This window comes from Ranitomeya imitator, chromosome 6, assembly GCF_032444005.1.
Source record: "Ranitomeya imitator isolate aRanImi1 chromosome 6, aRanImi1.pri, whole genome shotgun sequence".
Taxonomy (NCBI): Eukaryota; Metazoa; Chordata; class Amphibia; order Anura; family Dendrobatidae; genus Ranitomeya; species Ranitomeya imitator.
Window position 1 is genome coordinate 86,193,518 of NC_091287.1, and position 26,716 is coordinate 86,220,233.

General features: G+C 42.2%; 1 protein-coding gene and 1 long non-coding RNA gene across 2 annotated transcripts in view; one reads left to right on the forward strand and one right to left on the reverse strand.

The window, feature by feature from the left end:
* The window catches only part of LOC138641986 (uncharacterized), a 51,620-nt gene extending 48,879 nt beyond the window's left edge, over positions 1 to 2,741 (reverse strand). Inside the window, exon 1 of the long non-coding RNA XR_011313970.1 lies at positions 1,889 to 2,741. This is a non-coding gene — a long non-coding RNA (uncharacterized lncRNA). The remainder of the gene's footprint in view (positions 1 to 1,888) is intronic.
* Positions 2,742 to 2,764: 23 nt separating this feature from the next.
* The window catches only part of IGF2BP3 (insulin like growth factor 2 mRNA binding protein 3), a 143,246-nt gene continuing 119,294 nt past the window's right edge, over positions 2,765 to 26,716 (forward strand). Inside the window, exons 1-2 of the mRNA XM_069729850.1 lie at positions 2,765 to 3,661; positions 4,526 to 4,586. Of these exons, the coding sequence (XP_069585951.1) occupies positions 3,487 to 3,661; positions 4,526 to 4,586 (236 nt within the window). The 5' untranslated portion in view covers positions 2,765 to 3,486. The remainder of the gene's footprint in view (positions 3,662 to 4,525; positions 4,587 to 26,716) is intronic.

The following is a 26,716-nucleotide window of genomic DNA, read 5'->3' on the forward strand; positions in this document are numbered from 1 at the left end:
CCAGCACAGCCCGAGGTCTGCAGTGTGCTGCCCCCTACATTAACCGTTCCCAGCACAGCCCGAGGTCTGCAGTGTGCTGCCCCCTACATTAACCGTTCCCAGCACAGCCCGAGGTCTGCAGTGTGCTGCCCCCTACATTAACCGTTCCCAGCACAGCCCGAGGTCTGCAGTGTGCTGCCCCTCTACATTAACCCCTCCCAGCCCAGCGCAGGAGGACAATAATGACACGGTAAACAAGCGGCGTAGTATGGGGGTGGGGGAGGGCGCTGACTTGGCGCCAGAGGCGCAGCTATAGTGAGCGCGGGGAAGCCAATGAATGGGGAGAGGGAAGGAAACAAATCAGTCAGCCAGTGCTGGGGACGCGAACGAGGCTGAGGGGAGGAGCTACAGAGACAGCTGCCAGCCAATGAGCGGCCGCTCACACGACGCTTTACACACGGGCACTTAATGCCGCACTACTACTCGCTCCTTCTCCTCACGGCGCTGCTGCCACCGAAGCGGAGGGTTCCGCCGTGTGCTATGCGTGTCCGGGGCGATAAGTGCAGTGTACGGCGGGCTGCGCTCCGGTGCGGGCTGTTAGCGGCTGCACGGCCGCAGCCACCATTACATGTCACACACCCCCTTCTCCATAGTCACCACATGTACGAAACACTCATGGCGGCGGCTGCAGCCCTGCACTGCGGGCTGCTGCCTCACACCGGGCGCACGGCGGCTGCACAGCGCGGGAACAAAGCAAAAGGCCAAAGAATAAGCCCCAAATCCAGTCAGAGCCTGTGGACTAGCGGCAGCTGCACCGGCTGTCACACCCGGCCCGCCGCATCCTCACACCCGGCCCGCCGCATCCTCACACCCGGCCCGCCGCATCCTCACTCCCGGGAGTCGCTACCGATACTAAATAATCCGGCGCAAACCGAGCTGCTGCACGGAGGGCTCGGTGCTCACCCCGGGGTCACACGGCAGCGATAGCGAGAGCTGTGTGCTCAGGGCACCTCCGCAACCCCCCAGGAAGGACGCTCGGGCCCCTGCTGGGGGCATGTAATCATCGGGAGCAGCCATATTTACATCAGAGGATGATAAAGTATAAGGGACAGCAACATCACAATGTTCCCTGAGCTAAAAGCGGTGAGAACAAGGGAAGGAGTAGTGAAAGGGGCTAACACCAGCATCAAGGTGGAAACGGATCAAATACTAATGTACAAAAGTAGTTATAGAATTAAAAAAAATATCCACTATACACACAAGCTATATACTGTACACACTTCATATACTACAGCTAAATACACACTTTGTACATTGAGATTACTATGATTATTATGATATTATACACACTAGTGTCCAAACGTTAATATATAAACTCTGTATGTATACAAACTAATGTGTAAATATTTGTATATAGACACTGCATACACACCATAAAAATGTATACGTATATATACACACTTTATACTTAGACAAACTACATAACCACAATACATATTTATACACAAACTACATAATATATTAATATTGACATACTCCAAATACATATCTATGCAAATATAAACACCCAGTAATAATAATAATAAATATCTCATAGTTCATAATCAGTTCAAACACACACACTATATATATATTTATTATGCATACACATATTTAGACACTACTGTATATACCTTACATTTCTGTATATAAATCTTACTGTTCACTTGCTATAGATATATATATACACACACACTATACTTTATATACTCCAAATTATGTATATATATTTTTAAAGTGTTCAGTGGAAAATTGCTTGTGACACAAATAAACCAAAAAGTATCAGCCTGTTGGAAGAGATTTCATACTAAACAATGATACACGAGTTTCAGCCTGAGTATTACCAATATCAGCCAGAATTCATACTTACAAGATTCTTAGGTCCAACTAAAACTAAATCTGCAACAAGTGGACAACATGAGAGCAGAAGCAAGTGAGGAGGCTCCTGAGTGAAGAAAATACAAGCTTTAACACTGGTGCAGATTCTTGCACCTCCACTCAACAATGTTTTTACTAGAGGCAGCCTCTTCCCATCCCTCTCCCCTCCCCCACAGACCCACCATTGTATTTCCGACCAAAGCACAAAATTATGAATGGCTCCGTTAGCCTGCTACTAAGTAGCTGCGCCCGTGTATGTCGGCGCTATAGATGTGGCCTTGAATCCTTCTTCTGCCACTAGTACACTGTTGACATCTTGTTTGTATTCTTCAGTTTATTGGACATTGTCAGGCTCCTGATGAAGATGTGCTGAGGAAGTAATGGCATATAAGTGACACTATTGACTAGTACTATACGTGGAGCACGAAGCTGGCAGTCCCTGGTATTACCCCCTGGCACAGACAAGCAGCTCCCCCTCCCATGCTCCATGTCATTCATCGCTCAGCAGCCAATTGGAGTGAGGATCCCAGGAAGCCACCAAACACGAAGATCAGTGCTGCTGCAGCCCATACATTCTTCTAGGGCTCCTGGTATATATGATCGCAGTGAGGCCACCACACCTCCTCCTCCTCCTCCAGCAGCCACTATCCATCCCCCCACCCTATTCACTGAGAGCCGGCTACCTATTCAGTCCTCGACCATAATGGCAAACAGCAACTGTACAACCTCCTCCCCCTCTTGAAAGAGGGATTTTTTACGCACACCCAAGAGGGAGGAGGTAGAGAGGGCGTGGGAGGAGAGAGATGTTCATGGTCTCCCCTTCCTTATTCTATTCTCTGTAAACCCATTAAACTTCCCTGCAGGTGAGTGCCTGTCCCCTGTGTAAGGAGCCATACAGGCTCACTGTAGTGAGTGACCCCTTTCTCGCCTGCAGCCCCCTCCTTGCCATTCATCCATCCATCCATCCATAGAGGAATCACCAACCAACCCCCAACCAAACTTGTCTTCTTCCCTCCCCCTCCCCCTTCATCTCCATCACTCTCCTCCCCTCTTCCCTTGTCCCTCTGCCCAATCTCTCTCTCTTGCACCCCTCCCTGCCTTCTTCTCTTCCCCCTGCATCTACTACTATCATCTAATTGAGGAGCTGGGATTCCTCACGTGAGAAGTTGATTTGTAGTTTGAACACGTGGCTCATTCAGAAAAGCCGGAATATTCAAGTGATTTTTGTCCTCCTCTTCCTCGGGATTGTGGACGGAGAGGCGGCGCCTGCATTTCAGCGTACAGTGACATTTTCACAGTCTGTCTGTGCCAAAAGGATTGGGGGGGCAGAAGACAAAAAGTAGTTTTCCTCCTCCTTGTTCGTCGTCAGCCCGCCATTCTGGTGCTAGCGCCGCTGGTGTGCCCGCACATCCGGAGAGCAGCGCTGATTGCCCGGTGTCCGCACGGAGAGCGCCGCGCTCACTGCTCCGTCCCCGGCCGCTCCCCCTCGTACTGTGCGCTCACCGCAGCTTGGGGGTCGTGTTTTGGGGCGCGATTTCGGGTTTTTCCTTTTTTTTGTTTTATTTTTTTATTTTTTTTGGTGGTTGTAAAATGAACAAGCTGTACATAGGAAACCTCAGCGAGAACGTCAGCCCCCCGGACCTGGAGAGCCTCTTTAAGGAGTCTAAGATCCCCTTCACCGGCCAGTTCCTGGTAAAGACCGGCTACGCGTTCGTGGACTGTCCGGATGAGAACTGGGCAATGAAGGCCATCGACACCCTCTCAGGTAATGAGCGACGACCCCTGCGCTGCCCACCAACTCTGCTGCAGAGGGCCCGAGCACTGGGCACCCCTTTACTTTGCATGGTGGCAAGCTGCCGTGCACCGGGGGGCTGCTCGTACAGGGGGACATGGACTCGTGCTCTCTCGATACTTTTGTAGCAAGTTGCACGGTGCCATCTCGCTGTGCGCCACCCATATACAAAATTGCCAATGGTTTGATATTTTAACTAGTCTAACCACACATTTGTTGTAGGGAGGGAGGTGTGCCGGGCTTCTCCTGCCACCTTTATTGCACGATCGGATAACCCCTTCATTGCCGCCGAGCTGCAGGCAGGTGACTTTGCAGGTCTCACTCCCCCCACACACACCCCCTTCCAGGGAACACCCCACGCTCTGTAATGCTGCATCCAATGGTCATCCCTGGTGTGTGCGAGTGCCGAGGCAGCCGTGGCCGGCGGGTGTGGGGCTCTGCTGCTGCACGGTACCGTGCGGGGCTCATTCATAAAACCGAGCCCCACAGCACAGGATCCCTCCTGTGTACAGCTCTCTGCCACATATCGTGCCATTCTCACCCCCTCCTCCTCCATTCCTGCTCCTTAATTATTAATTATTGCCCTGCTCATCTCACACTGGTCGCCTCTTCCCAACCCTAACTCATGGGAAATATCTGCTATCTCTATGTATGTATTGTTTCACGGATGCTTATTCTTGTATGATACAAACATGTTGCATCTTCCTCTTTGCCATTTTTTTTCATGCTGAATGCAGCAAAAGCAGCAGGAAGGGAAGTAAATGGGGGAGGGGGATGGTGACCTGCTCATGTCACCCGCTTACACCATCAACACTAACCTTTATTTATTTGTTACAGGGAAAGTGGAGCTGCATGGTAAAGTTATAGAAGTTGAACACTCAGTTCCCAAAAGGCAGAGGTAAATATGTCATTCATTTTGTATCGGTGATAGGATTAATCAGCTAATCACCTATTTCCACCTTCCCTCTTGCCTCCATGACTTGTAGTAGAGATTTATTTCTGCTGGTGTCTTATTTACTAATACTGGAAGCAATTGTCTCTGAACTGTAAGGCTGGGAGCAGTCACAATGGTCGTGGCTTGTATGAGCCTTCATGTTTGCATGTTGTGTACACCATGGAGAGCACATTTGCATACTGGTCTTTGGGTTTCAGGCTAGAAGGGCATTCATGTGACCTCAATCTGCTGGGGTTTTTTTTTGTGTATGTGAATGTTTTTTTTGTCTTGGCACTTGGTTTAAGCTTTTTTTGTTGTATTTTTTTTCCATTGAATTTCACATAGGCCCCATTTTTCTGTTCTTGCTTGGTCAGGTTTTATTGTGATCAATAAAGACCCTTCAGCCTAAATATGTGATTTGCCTTAAATGCAAATGTGATTTTTGCACTTCAAAAGTTGCAACCAAGAAGCAGATAAATGGGATTATTTTTAGGCCCTTTGCTTTCCCACCCCCCATCTCCCTCCTTCTCTTCCACTACCACCACCTCCTCCTCCACCATCATCATCGCTTTGCATTTTCCCTATGGTATGGCTTTCTCTAGTACGCACTAAACCTGCTGCCATTTTGAGGCCCAATTGGAAAGGCTTATTGCTGTTGCGATTTTTGCTGCTCATGTTATCTATCCAGTTGTGTACAAACACAAGATCTAATATTTGTATTAAAAAAATACAGGTTTCCACTTACTGATAAATTACAATTTTAATGTAATTATATAAATGTCATATTGTATCCACATTATATTGGCCTTGTGTATAGTTGGTGTAAAATATAAATCTCAAATAGCAGACCAAATTTGACACTGATGTGATTGGTCATTTTTAAGATCCCTAAAACGACTAGGCCTTAGTTTTGAAATTTTATACTTATATTTTTTTTTATTTTGCTATATAAATAAATATATATTTGAATTTCTTATTCTCCAGTTCTTACCAACTGAAATGTTCCAAGTTCACTCTTAGCACCTTTTTGTGTATCACATGATTTTTTTTTTTCTTTATGTATCTGTATTTTACACTCTATACAGCACACTGATGTTGTTTTGCAAGATTCTTAGTAATGGTCTTTGAACTTTAATCCCCTCTCTTTCAGCTTAGGATCCATTCATCTACATTATTGTTCCTATACATTAACTACCACTGTGCTTTCAGGGTTAAACAAGGTGTGGGTGGTGGGTAAGGTCTTTGTTTGATGTTCGCATGGTAAATGTGTACCCAGTAAGAGCCCACCCACTCAGTTGGTATGTTGAAAATCTAAGGTTCATTTTTCAGTGAGGCCGCCGACATCTTCCGTTTTACTGTCTCCGCCTTCCCCCTCCTTTAAATAATAGCATGGTGTTATGTCTTGAGGTTTTTTTCCCCCCTTTCTTACATTTGCTGAAGTCATGGTTGGTTAAAAGTAATGAATGAAATTCAAAATGTTTTGGTTGCCCTTCCCCCTTTTGCGCCTCTTAGACATCCGTAGTTAGATTTTCTAACTTTCTCATACCATGTGTGTGTTGTGAATGCATGGCCATCCCCTCCCCCAACGCCACTCATTATTAGTTTTAGGCTTTCAGGAGCAGCCCAAGCTATGCATTTATGGGGGCAGGGAAGGGGTTGGGATATAGCAATCTATATCCTCCTTGCATAAGGGGAAGGTCAAGAGGTGGTGTCAGTTAGGGTTGCCATGAAGTTGCGCTGCATGCAGGAGACCAATCATTGCAAAGTGTGCTTGATTTGTATGCAAAGTAAAATTCTTGGGCCCAGCAGTCACTGCATTCCAAGCCATGTTGGGACTTTGGAGATCTGACGTGGACACTCCCACGTTGCTGGAATGACCTTTTATACCTGCTGTGAAAGGCAGGTTGGGAATATGGTGCTGCAGAAGGCTTATTGAAGCATTAAAAGGCTGCTATAGAATAGGGGGCCTTGTCAAGGTTTTGCCTGATATGGGGGATGGGTGCAGCAGTGTATAATGGCTCCATCCCCAGTGTTGGTTCCTGATTACACTACTGGAGTCTCCAGAGAATGTCCAAAGAATGCAGGGTTTTTTTCTCTCCCTTTTCAGCTGTTTACACCTTGATAAATCATGGAAGACCATTTTAGCTCGGCATATTATTCAAGCTTCCTGTAATGTGTGCTATAGAAATATGCACACAATCTTCTGTCCTCAGATGTTTGTATATGTCCGCCTATCTTTATTGTTAAATGATATTCTCCATTTGCTTGTGGCTGTTTTTTTTTTTTTTTTTTTTTTAATTTAGAATATTGGGTTTTCTGTGCCAGTTTTTGTTTTGGCACTAGCAAATTTTCTGGATTAAGCATTTCACTTGTAGAATCTACATGGTACACAGCATAAAAAATGGCAAAGCAGAAAGTATCAGTCAGTATGTAGCTCTGTGTGTCTGACCAGGTCTGTCCCTGTTACCGGTATACTGCTCCAGTCATGGTTCTCTGTTGGGGGATGGATTTCATTCAAAAAAAGTTATTCCCTATAAAACTTTGGGGGGCAGAAATTTTCCAATATCTACGTTTGCTATCAGCCATACACTTATTTCCTGTTTGTTTATGGTTGTGTGTAATATACATTTATTACACACATATATATATTTTACACACAACCATAAATTGGCAGGAAATTGGTGCCCCTCCCCTCTATCAACGGTTTTATATACACTGTAGACTATAAATTACAGTTGCGAATGGAGATTGTAATAATCCATTCAGTTGGTGTAGAAACACAAATTTCCATGTAAGGTTTAGTAAATGATTTTTTTATTTTTTTTTTTTAATCAACCAGTCTGCATCTAATTTACCGTATTTAAATGTAGGGCATTTTTTGGCCTAAAAAAAACAAACATTTTATGAGCTATTAAAAAAACTAAAAGAAGATGATAATTTTAAAGTTACAAAAAATTGTAGCATTTGCTGTAAGGTGCGAAAACACAATCACAATAACGTAAACATTTTCAATTTAAAAAAAAACAAACAAACATTTATTTATTTTTTTACAGGCACTGGACAGTTATGGACGGTCCAGGAATTTACTGAGTTAGTTGGTGACCCTATACAATGATGTGTTCATGGCAAAAAAAAAGCCTGACTTCACATGGCAGCTGCAAAAACTTTTTTTTACTGTCCAGTTCACTTCTTTGTGACTTTGTGTGAAATGCTTTTCTCAGATACAGGAACTTCTGCAGCTTTTCTATTAGGCTGCCGTCACACTAGCAGTATTTGGTCAGTATTTTACATCAGTATTTGTAAGCCAAAACCAGGAGAGGGTGATAAATACAGAAGTGGTGCATATGTTTCCATTATACTTTTCCTCTATTTGTTCCACTCCTGGTTTTGGCTTACAAATACTGATGTAAAATACTGACCAAATACTGCTAGTGTGACGGCAGTCTGACTTTTAGTTTGTTTGTAAGTATGGTTTATTACTCTAATAAGGCAGTTAGTTTCATATTCCAGTGTTACTCAGCTCTAGTCTTCCAGGTATCCTAAGGCTGTGTGCACACGATGCGGATTTACTGCGGATCTGCAACGTTTTTTTCTGCGCAGAAACGCTGCAGATCCGCAAAGTGATTTACAGTACAATGTAAATAAGTAGGAAAAAAAAAAGCTGTGATAATGGTGCGGAAAGTTCCGCATGGAAAAACGCTGCAGATCAAAAAAAGTAGCATGTCACTACTTTTGCAGATCTGCAGCGTTTCTGCGCCCTTCCATTACAGAGATCCGCAGGGGTAAAAAATGCATGAAATCCGCACAAAAAAACGCATCAAATCTGCACCTGCGTTTTCTGCCAGGAGATGCAGATTTTCTGCACCCCAATCCGCAACGTGCGCACATAGTCAATAGTTAATGTGTTGTGGATACATTTTAATGAGAACGAACACCTGTGGCAATTTGAGACACCAATAATTACTTTACCTGTGCAATACACGGCTCATAATCAAAAAATGATTTGTTGGGGATTTGAGTTGAGAAACGCTAATGAAGACTCCTTATATTGTAAAAATATTTTATCCATAGATATTCTACATCCACACCTCCTAGCTTTTATATGGAGGTTTGTCTTTAAAAAAAAAAAAAAAAATCCACGTGTGGAGCAGAAACTTACAGATTTTACAGGTGAAAAATCTGCAGTATATTCAGTACCAGCAAAGTGGACATTTCTTAAAAAAATAATTGACCTTTGTCGCAGTTTTTTATTGTAGATTTTACCCTTTCTGATGTATTACTTGAAATCTGTGTCTTATCAACATGTAACTTATGTGATTTTTGCAGAAAGTTTAGTCAGATTCGTTATTGGTCTTTGTTCCTGTGTGAACATACCCTTATGGCTTCATATAGAATATGTGAGGGAGGAGGGGGTTTCTAAATGTTCCATCACATGACTTATTATGAAAGTATTTACTCAAAATGCCAAGGGCTAAGCGCTCACAGTCTGCGCGCTTAGCCCAAAGTATATGATGGGAACTTTTCTCACTGTATACTTCTGGTTTTTATAGGCTCCAATTCAACACCGAGGCCAAAGTGTGTTCTTTAGGCCTCCGTCTGGTCATAATGTCGGCATATTATTTGCTTGAATGTACAAGGAGCTGGAGACTTCTCTTTCCTATATAGACACTGAATAAAATGGATACAATTTTTTTTCTTTGCCTATGGACTCATTGTAATCTTCCTTACTGTGGCTAATATCTGGCACTTATTATGCATCTGATATTGGCCATAAATGGCGGGTCCCCAGCCTTATTTCTAGAAAAGACTGTGTACTACACTCCCCTGTATAGTGGGCACTATGTCCTGCTATATAGGCTTTATGAATATCGCTTTGCCTTGTACATAATCCCTTGGCATATATATGGTTAGTTGGAAACATTTAATTACACTAGACATGAGATAATGGCATAAGTGATGATAAAAATAATCTTGACTTATATAGTGCCAACTCGGTACTTTACAGCAGTTCATATGTAAGTCATAAGTAAAAAGGTTAAAGATAATACAGTAATTAAAGAAAAATGATGACCCTGCCCCATAACTGCTTACAATCTACAGTGAGGTGGGGGAGACGGAGTACAGGTGCTTATTTACAATGACGGTCCAGCCATCTTGAGGAAGTGAGGGATAGATAAAGGCTGCATGAGCTAGTCACCAGCCAATATTTGTGGCGCTTTTGGGTGCTGGGGAGTTTGATGGACAGTTATGTTTGGAGAAATAGTGAATGGACTATATATAAAAGGACTCTGATTAGGGAACATGATGGGTATCTCTAAACAGATGTGTTTTTAGGGAGCCCCTAAAACTGTATGTTGTGGTTAGTTCCAATTTCTTGGGGTAGAGCATTCCTGAGGGATGGTGCCTCTCTGGAGAAGTCTTGGAATTATGTTGTCTTTGACTTGGGATTTTGGTAGTTCTTTATCTGCACACAGCCCTTGCTTAAACTTGTTTTATTTTCAATTTTTTTTTTTTACTGATGACACTGAAATACTGAATACAATAGTAAATAACTCATCCAATCTCCCTTGTAAATCCACAGTATGAGGGAGTGTAGGGAAGTCGTATGTATCAGACAAAATGTATTTCTCCACAATTCAACCACTTCTTTCCTTCCCCCAGACTCTTGCCCTGATAACTGAATTACAGGACCACATTTGTATACAAAAGTCCTTCCTCAGGGAAAATGTGGAGAGGGTGGCTGTGGTTTCTAGGGGTGTTCATAGCTACGCAGCTCAGTATTATGGTATAATGCCCTACAAGCTGCTGCTTCTGAAATGAGACCATGCGTGTGGTGTATGGGAGATGACATGGTAGCTAGACTACATCCTTTGTGGTTTTTTTTTTTTTTTTTGTCTTTTTATTTAGGCCTTAATCAAACCCCCATCAGCATGTTTTCTCATGTGGAAATAGTATAGTTGTATAGGAGATTATCCTCAATGTAACATATACCCCTCTTTTACTTCTGTAAAGATGAGCTTGCCATTAAACACCTAGTGTAAAATCCACATGTAAATCAGGTTGGAAGTGGATGGGGGGTATAGCTTCTACGCTAGATTTCTCATATCTGGCATACCGGGCCTCAACAAAAAAAGTATAATTTTAATTAAGGGGTAAGCGGCTACACAGCCAGGTCACTATTTCCATAGGTAAAACATGCTGTGAGGTTCTTTTTTTTTTTTTTTAAGATGTTCACAACTTCCTTTAATTATAGTATTGACATTTTTGTGACGATCCCCCAGATGCTTTGCTGCATAGTTGTACTCAGTGTTGTAGAGTGGTGGCGGGCTGACACTGAGGCTTTATGGCTCATCCAGATTTCGGTGATTTCTAATACCTTTATAAAAAAAAAAAAAAAAAAATGGTCCTGTCATCAGTTTTTCTTGGATGGAAAAAAAGTGACGGTTTCACAAGGTTATCATAATAAACGGTCCATTAAAAAACACAGCCCACGGCATCTACATGCTGTACTCCCCTGTTTTTGTTTGTTTTGTTTTATCACAGACTCCAACTTGGATTGGAGAGTTTAATCCGCGATTCAGATAAATTGGACCGGACATGTTGCTGTAATTTTGTGAGGACCCTTAGAGCTGCAAAGATACACGTACACATCTCCATAGACTATAATAAGTATGAAAAACACAAAAATTGAGCATGGATTAAGTTGATATATATGCAGCACATAAACGCATGTTCAGATTGGCCATAAAGCACACAAAACCTACAAGAAACAAAATGAGCAAAAAACCTGCTGTAACTAAATAAGTAAAAAGCAAAATTGCATTTAATTAACTTGAGGTTCTTAGTAATAATGTTTTTGATCAAAAGTAGCATAAAAGCCATCCCACCACGACAAGGTAACTCTGATAGGGACAGTCCTACACTGTTTAATATTTAAAAACCTTACCATGTGTCAGAGTTGACCTCTGTGTGTGAATAAGGGCAGACAAAAGGACCGGGTCCCAATCTATGGACACCAGTACGGGGAAGCTTTTCATTACTCTGACACATGGTAAGGTTTTTAATATTAGACAGCGTAGGACCGTCCCAATCAGGGCACCTTGACTATGGTGGGATGGCTTTTATGCTATTTTTGATCAAAAACAGTATTACTAAGAACCCTGCGTTATTTAAATGCACTTGCTTTTTACTTTAGTTACAGCAGGGGATTTTGCTCATTTAGTTTCTTGTAGGTTTTGTATAATGAGTATGAGTTGTATCTGAAATTTTCAGAGGAATGCGTATAAGAAAAACTCACATCCGAGTCTTCAATTTTATGATGCATAGTAATATTCCATGGGCTTTTGTAGGGCTTCTGTTGGAAAGTGGTTTCACCACAAAGTACATTTTAACTAATATATCATGGAATAATAATAAATGACACAATTGGATGTATTTAAAAAAAAAAAAAAAAATGTTCCTGTGTTGATGTAATCTTATTAATGTGCCCCTGCTGTGTAATGACTGTCTGACTGTACAGGAGCATGGTCTGATCATACCACATCTCCTGGGCAGGACATGAGAGGATACAGACATTACAGCACTCGATCACAACTGATTGAATCCTCAATGCATTTTTTTCCCAAATATGTAGCATGTCAATTTTCAACATTTTTGCAGCATATTTCACCCAATCAAATGAATGGGGGTAGAATTGCATACCAACATGTCACACACTTGTATTTTATGTGCCATTTTTCCTGTTGACACTGGCTTTTGCTGCTCAAAATTCTGCAAATGCTTAGATTGTTCATCTGTGATATCTTAATTGAGAATGAAATATAACTAAACTGTTGTGTAAGTGAACACCTGACCTTATTTAAAGGCACCCTGTCATCACAGAATTACTGTTCAAACTTAAGTCCCACCGCTCGGTGCATCAAGGCGGGGCCAATCATTTAAATACACCTTTCCTCTGCTCTTCTATCAATCCTTCTACATATCCACCCTCTTTCTTCACCCAGTAATCAAAGAGCAAGGGGTGAAGATTGTGGGGAAGGTGTACTTATCTAATTGGCCCGCTGTGATGCACTGAGCAGTGGCACTTGGTTTGAGGGTATGTGCACACGTCAGGATTTCATGCAGAAATTTTCCTGACAAAAAACGGACATTTCTGCCAGAAATCCGCATGCGTTTTTACCGCAATTTTGACGCATTTTTGGTGCGTTTTTTCCCAAATGAATAGGATTGCGGGAAAAACCCAGAAAATCCGCAAAAATGAACATGCTCATTTTTTTACCGCGATGCTTTTTTTTTCATGGAAAAAAACGCATCCATGTGCACAAAACATGCAGAATGCATTCTAAATGATAGAATGCATAATGTATGCGTTAATGAGTTTTTATAGCGTTTTTATCGCGAAAAAATGCGAAAAAACCTGTACGTGTGCACATAGCCTGAACAGTCATCCTGTGCTTCAATCTGTTTGATCTGCTAGACAATAACCTGTCCTAGCAAAATAAAGTTGACCATAAACATTAGATGGCTGTTGGCCGAACAATGCTTCAGCCACAGGCATCTCAGCCAACTCTTCCATACACAATGAGTTCTTGTGTTTTGAGATCTCATTGTTCTCCCTGAGATAAGCCACAGGCTGACAAGGCAATGGTTTATCTCGGGGAGAACAATGCGATCAGTAATCTAAAGTCAACCATGCCTGATCTGCCTCTCTTCTGGTGGTCAGTTGGCTGGTGCCCCCATATACACTAGACTGCTGGCTGAACCCATTGATATGGCCTTAAAGCCATAAACTTAAAACTCCTGTTAAGGTACCTTCACACATAACGATATTGTTAACGATATCGTTGCTATTTGTGACGTAGCAACGATATCGTTAATGAAATCGTTATGTGTGACAGCGACCAACGATCAGGCCCCTGCTGGGAGATCGTTAGTCGCTGAATAAAGTCCAGAACTTTATTTCGTCGCTGGACTCCCTGGAGACATCGCTGGATCGGCGTGTGTGACACCGATCCAGCGATGTCTTCACTGGTAACCAGGGTAAACATCGGGTAACTAAGCGCAGGGCCGCGCTTAGTAACCCGATGTTTACCCTGGTTACCATGCTAAAAGTAAAAAAAAACAAACACTAGATACTTACCTACCGCTGTCTGTCCTCCAGCGCTGTGCTCTGCACTCCTCCTGCTCTGGCTGTGAGCCGGAAAGCAGAGCGGTGACGTCACCGCTCTGCTTTCCGGCTCACAGCCAGTACAGGAGGAGAGCAGAGAAGCAGAGCGCAGCGCTGGAGGACAGACAGCGGTAGGTAAGTATCTAGTGTTTGTTTTTTTTTACTTTTAGCATGGTAACCAGGGTAAACATCGGGTTACTAAGCGCGGCCCTGCGCTTAGTTACCCGATGTTTACCCTGGTTACCGGCATCGTTGGTCGCTGGAGAGCGGTCTGTGTGACAGCTCTCCAGCGACCAAACAGCGACGCTGCAGCGATCCGGATCGTTGTCGGTATCGCTGCAGCGTCGCTTAATGTGAAGGGGCCTTTACAATACAAATCACAACCACCCCTTTATCAGCAATGTTCACTTTTTTTTTTTTTTTTCACAATCACATTTTAGATTTCAAGACTCCCCCCAACCTTCCCCCCCGCTTCAAAATGTAAAAAAAAAAAAAAAAGAGCTTAAAGTATTTTGGGGGGCAAGAAACTGGAAATCACAAATGTAACAAGACTACAATGCAACTTTTTTATATTGTTTTCAAAGTCCCTACTGACTGCTAGTTAGCATTTCTTGTAGTAAGTGTTTTTCCCTAAAAATTCTGTGAGTGGCTTTTCTCTATAGCTGTGATGAGTGGACAGGATCTTCTGGATCTGATATCTGAATTATGCTTGTTGCTGGGAGCCAGTCAGTAAATTGCCCCTATACACACTGCCAGGTATGGCCGACAGTCAGGGTATGGGGGCGCTCCCATTCACAGCAGAGCACAATCTGACGAGCTAGCTGAAATGTATAGGAGGCTTTAGGCTGCATAAGATGAAGCTAGAATTATTGCGTACATGCCATGTGGTACATTTTATTAAGGGTTTAACTGTTTTATCCTCACGCAACACTTTTGTAGAAAGTGTTTATAAAATAAAAAAAGTGTGTAAAATTTACCAAGTTTGAAAAAGTGTTTCTGATGCTAACACAGGAGATGCTGATCAGATTGGTTAAACACTTTTTGTGGGAACGGTGTCAGTAAAACATGCATTGCATCCTTTGAATTCCCTGTTTCTATGCAGATCAATCCAATGGGCGTTCCTATAGTGATTGACAGCCTTCTCTCTGTGCATGCACAGATCAGTTAATCTCTGAGGATTACCACACTCTGAACTTGTGGGTAGAAGCACCAGGGATTAATTAATAAAATACAAGTAAGGCCAGGATCACACACAGCGAGATACGGCCGAGTCTCGCAGGTTAAAACCAAGCTCTGGCACCGGCACTCCGGAGCGGAGCGTGCAGCCGCATAGCAATACATGGAGCAGCATGCTCCGCTCCGCAGTGTCGGTGCCAGAGCTTGGTTTTAACCTGCGAGACTCGGCCGTATCTCGCTGTAGCGTGACTCCGGCCTAATACTGACACTTTTCCAGCAAACCTATATATCATTCTGCTCAGCTTTTCCTTTTTGTATACCGTGCTGTCCACAGATAAAACTACGTATACAACATCACGGGCTACATTTTAAACATGGTATAAATGTAAGCCTTGAAAAAAATGGTGTAAAGTTAGACTAGTCTGTCTAAAAAAATGCATCTGTTATCATCCACAATGAAGTACTGTGATAGACTAGAAGATATTGAATGTATCAAATTTAAGCTGTAACTCCTACACAGGATTAGTAAATCTGCCTCAGCAAAAAGGAGAGAAATCATGTTAATGTATCAGCTTGAACCTCAGACATGTCCCCATGGCAGATGGCCACTGCCATGAGTATGGCGGCGACTTACTGCATCTTCTCCCTTTTTTTTATATAAATGTGCATACTTGGGTCGATCCAAGTATAGTAGTACTAGGAATCTGGGCTGCCATGTATGTATGTATGTATATGTATAATTTGTCTGTTAAAATATTTGTAGAAATAAAAAAACTCATGCTTTACATCATCATTAATGTTAAAGGGAACATGTCATGTGATTCCTGCTGCTCAAACCATGGACTGACTGGTTCAGGACCTGGCTGTACTCTGAAATGCTGCAGTGTTTCTGAGAGATCCTAGTTTTGAAAAGTCGACCGGGACTATAGGGTGAAACCTAACTATTCTGATGTCTCCGGCAGACATCTTTTACCCTGCCCAGGTTAATAGGTCTCACTCGCGTATACATCTGCAGAGACCTGTAAATTAACTAAGGTGGGTGAGTCGGGTATCTCTCCTATAGTCCCTGGCTGGCTTTTCAAAACAATTTCAGAGTAAAAGATTCTTGGCTACCATGGCCGTGAAGTCGGTGTCCATTTTGGAGTCAGTATAAAATGGACCGACTTCTAAAATATAAAATTGGGTTCAGTGCAGCATATGCTGTAAATGTTTTCATAAGAATTTGGTAAAGTTATAAAATGTCCTATAAATGTCTGTTCGGTTCCTGATTTAAGGATCTCTGCTTTTAGTGGAGATGAATGTGTGCTGCACTTTATGTCCAAGCTCGGTAGTGACCAGTGCTGTGAGGTCGGGGAAATTGAGGAGTCTGTGGTTTGGCTTACTGACTCCACAGCCCTGCTAGCTACCATTGCATAATAATATTATTATTTTTTATATAGCGCCAACATATTCCGCATCACTTTACAGTTTAACAGTTTCAAACACAACAGTCATAAGTAACAATCGTTAACAATACAATAATTAAAGCGAAATAAAACGACCCTCCTCGGGCATACACAATAACCGCCCAATTGAATGATAAAATGAACATATAAGGTGCCATGAACTTATCGCTCTGTATATCCATAATGGAGAGAAGAAAATAACTTGATTTACATTCCTTTTAGCTATATGCAGGAATGTACAGTTCATAATGTAAGTTTGGGAACGGTTCTCTTTAAGAGACAACTGAAGTGTAAACATTTGGCTTTCCTTTTTATGAAATAAGCTACCAGAAAATAATGGTAAACCTTATTCTCAGTAATTTTAGCAGTGTATCAATATAAAGTAAGTTTTAGACTCTGTTGCTTTTTGTCGTGTTTTTTGCTGCTTTTTTTTTTATGCAAATTTTAAGCTGTGTTTTACAGTACAAGCAAAGTCTGAAATTTCAGAAATCTCATGCACACAAATAGATTTTATTTTCCTGACCTGATTTGGAAAACTTTTTTTTTTCTGCGTAGATTTAACAAAACGTGATGACAGCAAAGTGAATGGGAAACCTGAAGTGTCATGCACATGTTGAGTATTTTTTGACTTGCTGATTTGATGCAGAAAATAATCTGCAGTAGGTCAGTTGTGTGTTTTTCACCATTGACTTCACTCAAATCAGTCAAAAACGCTGGGCAAATAAAAAAATTTTTGTGCCAAGAAATGCAGACATTTCACTCAACATGTGCACATAGCCTTACTTATCAGTTCCTGAGTAGGTTAGGGCAGCACGGTGGCACAGTGCTTAGCACAGCAGCCTTGCAGCGCTGGAGTCCTGGGTTCAAGCCCCACTAAGGACAACATCTGCAATGAGTTTGTATGTTCTCTCCGTGTTTGCGTGGGTTTTCTCCGGGCACTCCGGTTTCCTCCCACATTCCAAAGACATAGTGATAGGGAATTTAGATTGTGAGCCCCAACGGGGACAGCGATGATAATGTGTGCAACCTGTAAAGTGCTGCTGAATATGTTAGCGATATATAAAAATAAAGATTATTATTAGGTAATTCAAAGGTGAAAAACAATATGGCTGCACTTCCTTCTGGCACTTTCAGAAAAAAGTCTTTTGTAAAGAAGCCAAACATTTGATATATTTATTGGTACAATGGTGCTTGAAAGTTTGAACTCTTCAGAATTTTTTATTTTTATACTTCTGCATAAATTTGACTTAAAGGGCCACTGTCACCCCCCTCCAGCCGTTATAAACTAAAAGAGCCACCTTGTGCAGCAGTAATACTGCATTCTAACAAGGTGGCTCTTTTAGTTTTAGGTTCAAGTATTCCCAAAATAAAGAGTTTTTATACTTGGCCACAATTCCTGTCTCTAGCCAGGGAGGCGGGTCCTCACTCCCCAGCTCTAACCGCTCCTCTGCCGTCACTCCAATCTTCCTGCGCTTTCGGCGCCGCCCCCTCAGCGCTGTGTACGTTTCCAAACCGGCGCCTGCGCAGTGTACTACTGTGCTGCGCAGACGCAGTAAGCTCTGGCCGTCTGACGTCCCAGCCAGGCTTGCAGACTGCGCCTGTGCTGGCATTGCGGCCAGCCACCTTTGGAATCCCCGCCCCGCACTGTGCATAATGCATAACACAGTGCAGGGATTCCAAAGGTGGCTGGCCGCAATGCCCGCGCAGTCTGCAAGCCTGGCTGGGACGTCAGACGGCCAGAGTTTACTGCTTCTGCGCATAACAGTGCTAAAACTGTTTTGTAGGGAGGAATGGGCTATCCTTCAACATGTGCAGGACTAGTCAGCAATTACTGGAAATGTTTAGATACAATTATTGTCTCTGAAGGGGATCCCCCCAGATACTGAAAGTAAAGGTGCACATACTTTTCCGCCTCATACATGTGCTATTCGATCATTATTCTCATTTTAAAAATGGCAGTGTAATACATTTTTTTACTAATTTGTTTTGAATATATATCTATATATCTATATCTATCTCTCTATCTATCATTCATTCATACATACATACATACATACATACATACATACATACATACATACATACATACATACATACATACACACCTTTAGGAGGAATGGCAATCTAATCTTAGTTTTAGGTCAAATTTATGCAGAATTTTGGACAATTCTGAAGGGTTCACAAACTTTTAAGCACCACTCTGTAGGCTTTGTCCGAGGAGTGGAAATTCTTTAATAAATATTGCATAGTCTCATGAGGGTTCACTTATGTTTTTGTAATGGATCTTTACTGCAGCAGAATACACTCGGGGAACTTCATATGGTTTCAAATGTCTTGTTGCAGCATGTCAAAGTGAAGAATTCAGTGATGACTTTTTTTTTTAAATTGAGAGCATTTTGTTTTTGAGGCAAGGATATATTGGATGGGAGGTGTTAATTTAACCCATGTCTGTAGTTAGTTTGTAGTTCCATTCCTGGTGAAATCGTTGGCTGCAACTTGCCAATTTCTAAGGACGTGTAACTTGCACACTGTTGAGATCCGGCTCCGCTTGCCAGTGCCTGTGGTTGTCATGTGAACGCAAGAATGCGATTTGTATAGTTTCAAAATGTCTTATGAGTGCATGTGACCACAAAAATATCAGTCACATACTTTTAGTCACTTGTCAGCAGCTGCAACCGGCAAGTGTGTAGTTACATACTATTTAGTAATTGGTAAGCTGCAATTTTTGATGAAGGCTTTGCCATGAGTGGACAACCCCTTTTACTGCATAAATCAGTTTTATTGGTCACAGCAATAAAGAATAAAGGTAAATAATACAAACTGGTAAATCCGTGCAATGATGGGCAGTGGTTACAAGTTAATCAAGTGAAGCATTGTTACAACATTTAAGTCTTATAATTTAACTTTCTGATTAATAATGTTGTTGGTTATCCCGAGATTATGAAGTATTAACAATAAAGAACAGCAGGGATAGTTGGTAGTCATTCTTAAATTTCTTTGTAATCATTTGAAAGTACAGTATACATTCAAACTGGGTAAGAGGAAGACAAAGAAAGTAAGATAAGGCAAAGAAAGGGGGTAGAAAGGAGAGGAATGGATGGGGGTGTGGGGAATGCGGGGAAGGAGTGTGGCTGCCATCCCGCTCCAGCGGCCAGAGCGCAGGCCGAGAAACGGCCCAGGAGTACACAAAAATAAGCTACATAATGCGTCTGGTTCTGGAAATCCAGAGATCTAGTTCAGGGGTTTCCCTAAAATGGACAACCCTTTTTAATAAGTAGGTTATTTTTTTGCTTACTGTGAGATTAGCAGATTGGTCAAGAAAGGTGGGGTGATGAGAGAGCATATACATTTGTTAGAGATGCATGGTGAAATCTAGAAAAATATTTTGGGATATTATAAAACTTGCCTAATACCAGATTTATCACATGCCTTTTAAATCAACAGTTTGCTGCCCCTTGGTCCCTGCTGATACATCACTAATGTGACCAATGCAGCCAATTGCTGGCATCCGCATGTGCTATGACAGAATTACAACTGAAGCCAGTGATTGGTTGCAGTGGTCGTGTGAATTATGTATGGCTCGTTACCAGCTGGGACCATTGGAGTGACAGCTTTGAAATGGCGAGGATTTGAAAAGTAAGTAAAGGATATTTGAGATCACATTGCCTATCTGCTGTTGGGTAAATACTGGAAAATCCATTTTACATTTTCATAACTCATCGAAACTGAGGTACATGGCTACTTTTGTCATTCCCTTTAATAGGTTAACCAGTATTGGTTCAGATCAGATGTCACAATAAAACCTTCTCATATCCTCATCAGGTAGCTATTTCTATTAGTTTTATTTTGTTTTTCCATTCTACGTTACACCTTTATGATTATATGCATATTCATAGTTCATAGAAAGGGAAATTAACACTGAAAAAAAGATGTATGTTTCCATATATCCTCTTTAAGGCTGAGTGCCCATTATGAGATTTTGGTGAGTTTTTGACTCTGCATCAAAAACTCAGCGTCTTTTATAGTTCCAGCAAAATGGGTGGGATTTATAGATATTGGGTAGGGAATTTGGCTCATAAGGGGTCATGCTTTAGTGGGACTCGCAGAATGACTGTTCATACCAAGCACAGGCGCTCAGTGCTTCACGGCGGGACAATCATTTAAAACTTCCCACCTACTTGTTTTTCATCTATCTCTGACTGTGAAGCCAAAGCTGTCAATCAAACAGGGTAGAGGGGGAAACAAGCAGGTAAGAAGGTGTATTTAAGTGATTGAGACCGCCGTGATACTCGTGAGCTTGCCGTGCTCCAAGCAACATGGAAAATCTATAAAGGTGAGCTGTATTTTTTTTGTTTTGTTTTTGCTCATTTGTTATATTTGTGTATTGGAGACTTAAAGGGAACCTGTCACCAGGAAAAAAAAAACAAACCACTATTAACCTTCAGATATGGGGTTAATATAGTAACATAGTTAGTAAGGCCGAAAAAAGACATTTGTCCATCCAGTTCAGCCTATGTTCCATCATAATAAATCCCCAGATCTACGTCCTTCTACAGAACCTAATAATTGTATGATACAATATTGTTCTGCTCCAGGAAGACATCCAGGCCTCTCTTGAACCCCTCGACTGAGTTCGCCATCACCACCTCCTCAGGCAAGCAATTCCAGATTCTCACTGCCCTAACAGTAAAGAATCCTCTTCTATGTTGGTGGAAAAACCTTCTCTCCTCCAGACGCAAAGAATGCCCCCTTGTGCCCGTCACCTTCCTTGGTATAAACAGATCCTCAGCGAGATATTTGTATTGTCCCCTTATATACTTATACATGGTTATTAGATCGCCCCTCAGTCGTCTTTTTTCTAGACTTAATTATCCTAATTTCGCTAATCTATCTGGGTATTGTAGTTCTCCCATCCCCTTTATTAATTTTGTTGCCCTCCTTTGTACTCTCTCTAGTTCCATTATATCCTTCATGAGCACCGGTGCCCAAAACTGGACACAGTACTCCATGTGCGGTCTAACTAGGGATTTGTACAGAGGCAGTATAATGCTCTCATCATGTGTATCCAGACCTCTTTTAATGCACCCCATGATCCTGTTTGCCTTGGCAGCTGCTGCCTGGCACTGGCTGCTCCAGGTAAGTTTATCATTAACTAGGATCCCCAAGTCCTTCTCCCTGTCAGATTTACCCAGTGGTTTCCCGTTCAGTGTGTAATGGTGATATTGATTCCTTCTTCCCATGTGTATAACCTTACATTTATCATTGTTAAACCTCATCTGCCACCTTTCAGCCCAAGTTTCCAACTTATCCAGATCCATCTGTAGCAGAATACTATCTTCTCTTGTATTAACTGCTTTACATAGTTTTGTATCATCTGCAAATATCGATATTTTACTGTGTAAACCTTCTACCAGATCATTAATGAATATGTTGAAGAGAACAGGTCCCAATACTGACCCCTGCGGTACCCCACTGGTCACAGCGACCCAGTTAGAGACTATACCATTTATAACCACCCTCTGCTTTCTATCACTAAGCCAGTTACTAACCCATTTACACACATTTTCCCCCAGACCAAGCATTCTCATTTTGTGTACCAACCTCTTGTGCGGCACGGTATCAAACGCTTTGGAAAAATCAAGATATACCACGTCCAATGACTCACCGTGGTCCAGCCTATAGCTTACCTCTTCATAAAAACTGATTAGATTGGTTTGACAGGAGCGATTTCTCATAAACCCATGCTGATATGGAGTTAAACAGTTATTCTCATTGAGATAATCCAGAATAACATCCCTCAGAAACCCTTCAAATATTTTACCAACAATAGAGGTTAGACTTACTGGCCTATAATTTCCAGGTTCACTTTTAGAGCCCTTTTTGAATATTGGCACCACATTTGCTATGCGCCAGTCCTGCGGAACAGATCCTGTCGCTATAGAGTCCCTAAAAATAAGAAATAATGGTTTATCTATTACATTACTTAGTTCTCTTAGTACTCGTGGGTGTATGCCATCCGGACCCGGAGATTTATCTATTTTAATCTTATTTAGCCGGTTTCGCACCTCTTCCTGGGTTAGATTGGTGACCCTTAATATAGGGTTTTCAGTGTTTCTTGGGATTTCACCTAGCATTTCATTTTCCACCGTGAATAATGTGCAGGTTAATAGCTTTACGAAACACTGCCGAGAGAAAATTAACTTTATTCTCCCCACAGCGCTCCTTTTTGTCTCGAGCGGTGCTGGCTCGGTTTCAGACCCTGCTCTGAGTATACAGATCGGCGCCTGTAACCCTGCCACTGGCACTGTCTCACACTTCCTCTGGTTGGGGGCTCAGCTGTCAGTCAGTGCCGGGGCACAGTTACAGCCGCCACTCTCTCTAATCAGAGAGATGACAACCTGCATCGGCGCCGCTCCTGTGACTAAAACCGAATGCTGCTGGGGAGAAGAAAGGTAATTTTCTCCCTCCAGCGTTGGGCTATGTGTGGGCATCGGCCAGCATTATGCTAATAACCTGCACTTTAAAGGTACCGTCACACATAACGATATCGTTGCTTTTTGTGACGTAGCAACGATATCGTTAAGGAAATCGTTGTGTGACAGCGACCAACGATCAGGCCCCTGCTGGGAGATCGTTGGTCGCTGAGGAAAGTCCAGAACTTTATTTCGTCGCTGGATCTCCCGTGGACATCGCTGGATCGGCGTGTGACGCCGATCCAGCGATGTCTTCACTGGTAACCAGGGTAAACATCGGGTTACTAAGCGCAGGGCCGCGCTTAGTAACCCGATGTTTACCCTGGTTACCAGCGTAAAAGTAAAAAAAACAAACAGTACATACTTACCTTCAGCTGTCTGTCCCCGGCGCTGTGCTTCTCTGCACTCCTCCTGCATCGTGTGTCAGCGCCGGCCAGCCGGAAAGCACAGCGGTGACGTCACCGCTCTGCTTTCCTGCTGACTGGCGCTGATAGTGCAGAGGAAAGCAGAGCGCCGGAGGACAGACAGCTGAAGGTAAGTATGTAGTGTTTGTTTTTTTAACGTTTACGCTGGTAACCAGGGTAAACATCGGGTTACTAAGCGCGGCCCTGCGCTTAGTAACCCGATGTTTACCCAGGTTACCGGGGACCTCGGGATCGTTGGTCGCTGGAGAGCTGTCTGTGTGACAGCTCTCCAGCGACCAAACAGCGACGCTGCAGCGATCGACATCGTTGTCGGTATCGCTGCAGCGTCGCTAAGTGTGACGGTACCTTTAGTGTGACGGTACCCTAACCTCATAGTCCAATGCAATGTTTGGAGATCCTAGGGCAGTCGCTTGCAGGGGGGGAGAGAATTTTTCCTGCTCAAGTTCAGGTGCCCATTCTTTTCAATGGGGTTATGATTGAAGGGAACCTGTTACCAGATTTGACGGATATGAGATACGGCCACCCCCTTTCAGGCCTGATATACAGCATTCTATAGTGCTGTATATCTGCCACCAACCTCACCTGAAAGATTAAAAAAAAGTGTTTGGTCCTGCACCTCCCTTTCGATGCCGTCTTGCTTCGTGTGGATGACTCGTCCCTATGTCATAGTCTTGCTGGCATTGCCCTCTTGTGCAGGTGTACTTCTCTGCTCTATGGAGGGCAGTGCAAAGTACTGCACTATGCAGGTGGTGGGAAAGGTCAAAAATCCCCGACACATGCGCACTGCAGTACTTTACTCTGCCCTAGTAGGCCGGAGAAGTACGCCTGCGCAGGAGCGCGATACCGGGAGACTGTGTGGATGACGTAGGGACGCATCATCCACACAAAGGAAAGTAGGAGGATGACAACATTGAAATTTCGTCTAGCTTTTGGTTCTTTTATTGGTGTATGCTTTTCTTCTATTCTAGCATGTAGCGCCTAATCTTTACATGTTGGTGTGCTACATATAGAAAATATTGGAGAAGTGATATGTACTGATGATTTTTTTTTTCAAGATCAATTATTGGTGGGATCACGATAAACTGAGCAGATCTTCACAATTACTGTAATGTAATGGAGTCTTTAAATGTAAAGCAGGAGGTGAGAAAATTCAAATTTTATGTGACATGTTTTCTTTAACTATTTTACAAGTACTCTAATTGCCACATGTGATCTGATACATTATGTGTGAGTTTCTTAAGGTCGTAGGGTTGTGCATTATGTTCCTGGTCCTCCTTTGTGCGGATAAATGTGCGTGCGGATGTCATACTGACCCGAGTAACTTTTCTTTATAGCAAACATGTAATTCAGTGCGTAAATGAAAGTGAAAGCTGCCTTCCTGCTATGACATATTGCAGACTAATGTAACGTTTCTCCTACTGTAAGTGATGGTGCCATGGAACAAGTCTCCATGACTACTGTGGATCAGTGTTGCACATGGGATGTGCTGATTTTTCTAGTGTTCTTTGTATTCTGTTCAGTGAAAGTACCAGCCTCCTGGGAGAATGAACCGGAATATGCATCCTAGCTGTCCCTTCTTCCTAGAGAGATGAATCGTATTGGGAAATGCATTTTTGGTGACCGTTTTTATCTCTACTTGGATTTTTGTGTATGTGCCTATAAGCAGATAATTTATCAGGAGCATTTTCCATGGGGGCCAGTTTAGTTTATTCTGTGGGTGGGTCCAGATTGGTGTATAAACCATTCTTATGTTTTATTTTTGTTTTATTTCGTGCTTTTGATTTTAATTGTAACATTTTGTTAAACTGCACATGCACAGCATGCATTCATAGTCTGCTACTATCATTGGTGAGGGATGTAATTTGTAGCACTTGGGGCATATATTGAGTGTGGTGAGTTTGTAATCCAACGACTTATATAGTGATCAATGTTTTTTGTATCTGGCTTTTAAGAGCGCCAATGGTTTCAGCTGGTTATTTATTCTTTCCTAGTTTTAGTCAACACTACTAGGGGTAGTATTTTTCTCTTATACGTTGCATTACTCTGAAATTACTGTATCTAATGTCATCCTGTTTTACTTGAAACATATTACCTGTGTTTTTGTTTTTATTTTTAAACTGATAATACACCATTACATACTTGCACATTCTTCTGTAGAGAGTAGTTATTTGAGAGAGAGATTTTTCTTTCGTAATGCCAGGAAGTCATCTTGCATACAGTCACACTTACGATGTTTGGGACATGGATGTAAATTTGTAATATTGAAAAAGAACAAACAAAATCCATGTAAACGTTCAGTAAAGCCTCGATTTTTGTTGCAACAACTTGAGTTGAATCAGTCACCAGATTTCTCACATGCGAGGCTGGAGTACTTGCTTTAAAAAGCCAAGCCAAAATGGCTGCATTATGAGTGTGTTATGGGCACGAGTCCATTGTGTAGAGATATTTTGGTTAATTTTTGTTAAGTCGTTAGATTTAGCGGTCTAGAAAATGAGTAGATGAAAGTTAACAAAATTAATAAATAAACAAAACAAAATAAACTTGCAGCAATCTGTATCAGAAATGGGTTAAAAGAATAGAAAACTTTTCTATAGATTCTGATATGAACTGACTGGCTATGTTAATAGCCCTATTTTGGCATGTTTGTAGCTCCGGCGGGGCTTTCTACTGAGGCCCTAAACAATGGGATTTGGGCAGAACCTCCATTTAAGCCATTCACTATAGTGAGGCAAGTGGAGTCGCTTTGTGCTCTCTGGTGTCCGTTCCACCAGTGTTCATCTTTTTCGGCAGACACAAGTGTGGTCTACCATGGTTTTTGTGTATCTATGGAAAAAGAAAAACCTGTCGAATTGGCCAACTTCATCATTGTTCAGCATTATTTTCTAAACTGTGTACAGTGGCTTGACATGTTTTCTGAATTTCGATCATGGTGCTACTATGAAAGCCTGATAAAACTGTCCACAAGTAGAAAAATATGTCCGAGGGCTGTATCTACCCTAAATCTGCTTGTGACCGTTCCTTTACAGCCAATAGCAATTGAAAGCCATGCGTTAAACGATTGCATAGAGATCACTGTTCTTTACTATAATCTTCCTAGACACGTCCAGCAGTCACAGAATAAGGCTTTGATAATCTGTGTAGATTTCATAATGAGGATTTTACAATAGTTTTCACATATGTTGCATAGCTGCCTACATCCTGCTTCAATTACTATTCAGTGATTTTGTGGCTTTAGTCACATTGTACAGTCCTACAGGTTAACCTTTAGATACTGATTGTTTTTCTTCTGTTCCACTACACTATTACATTTTGCTCAATCGCGTGTTGTGCGGTGATTTATTTTACACTATTTTTTTTTTTTAGTTTTTCAGAACAGATCTGTATTATGCAGCATGTTTTTATTTCTGTA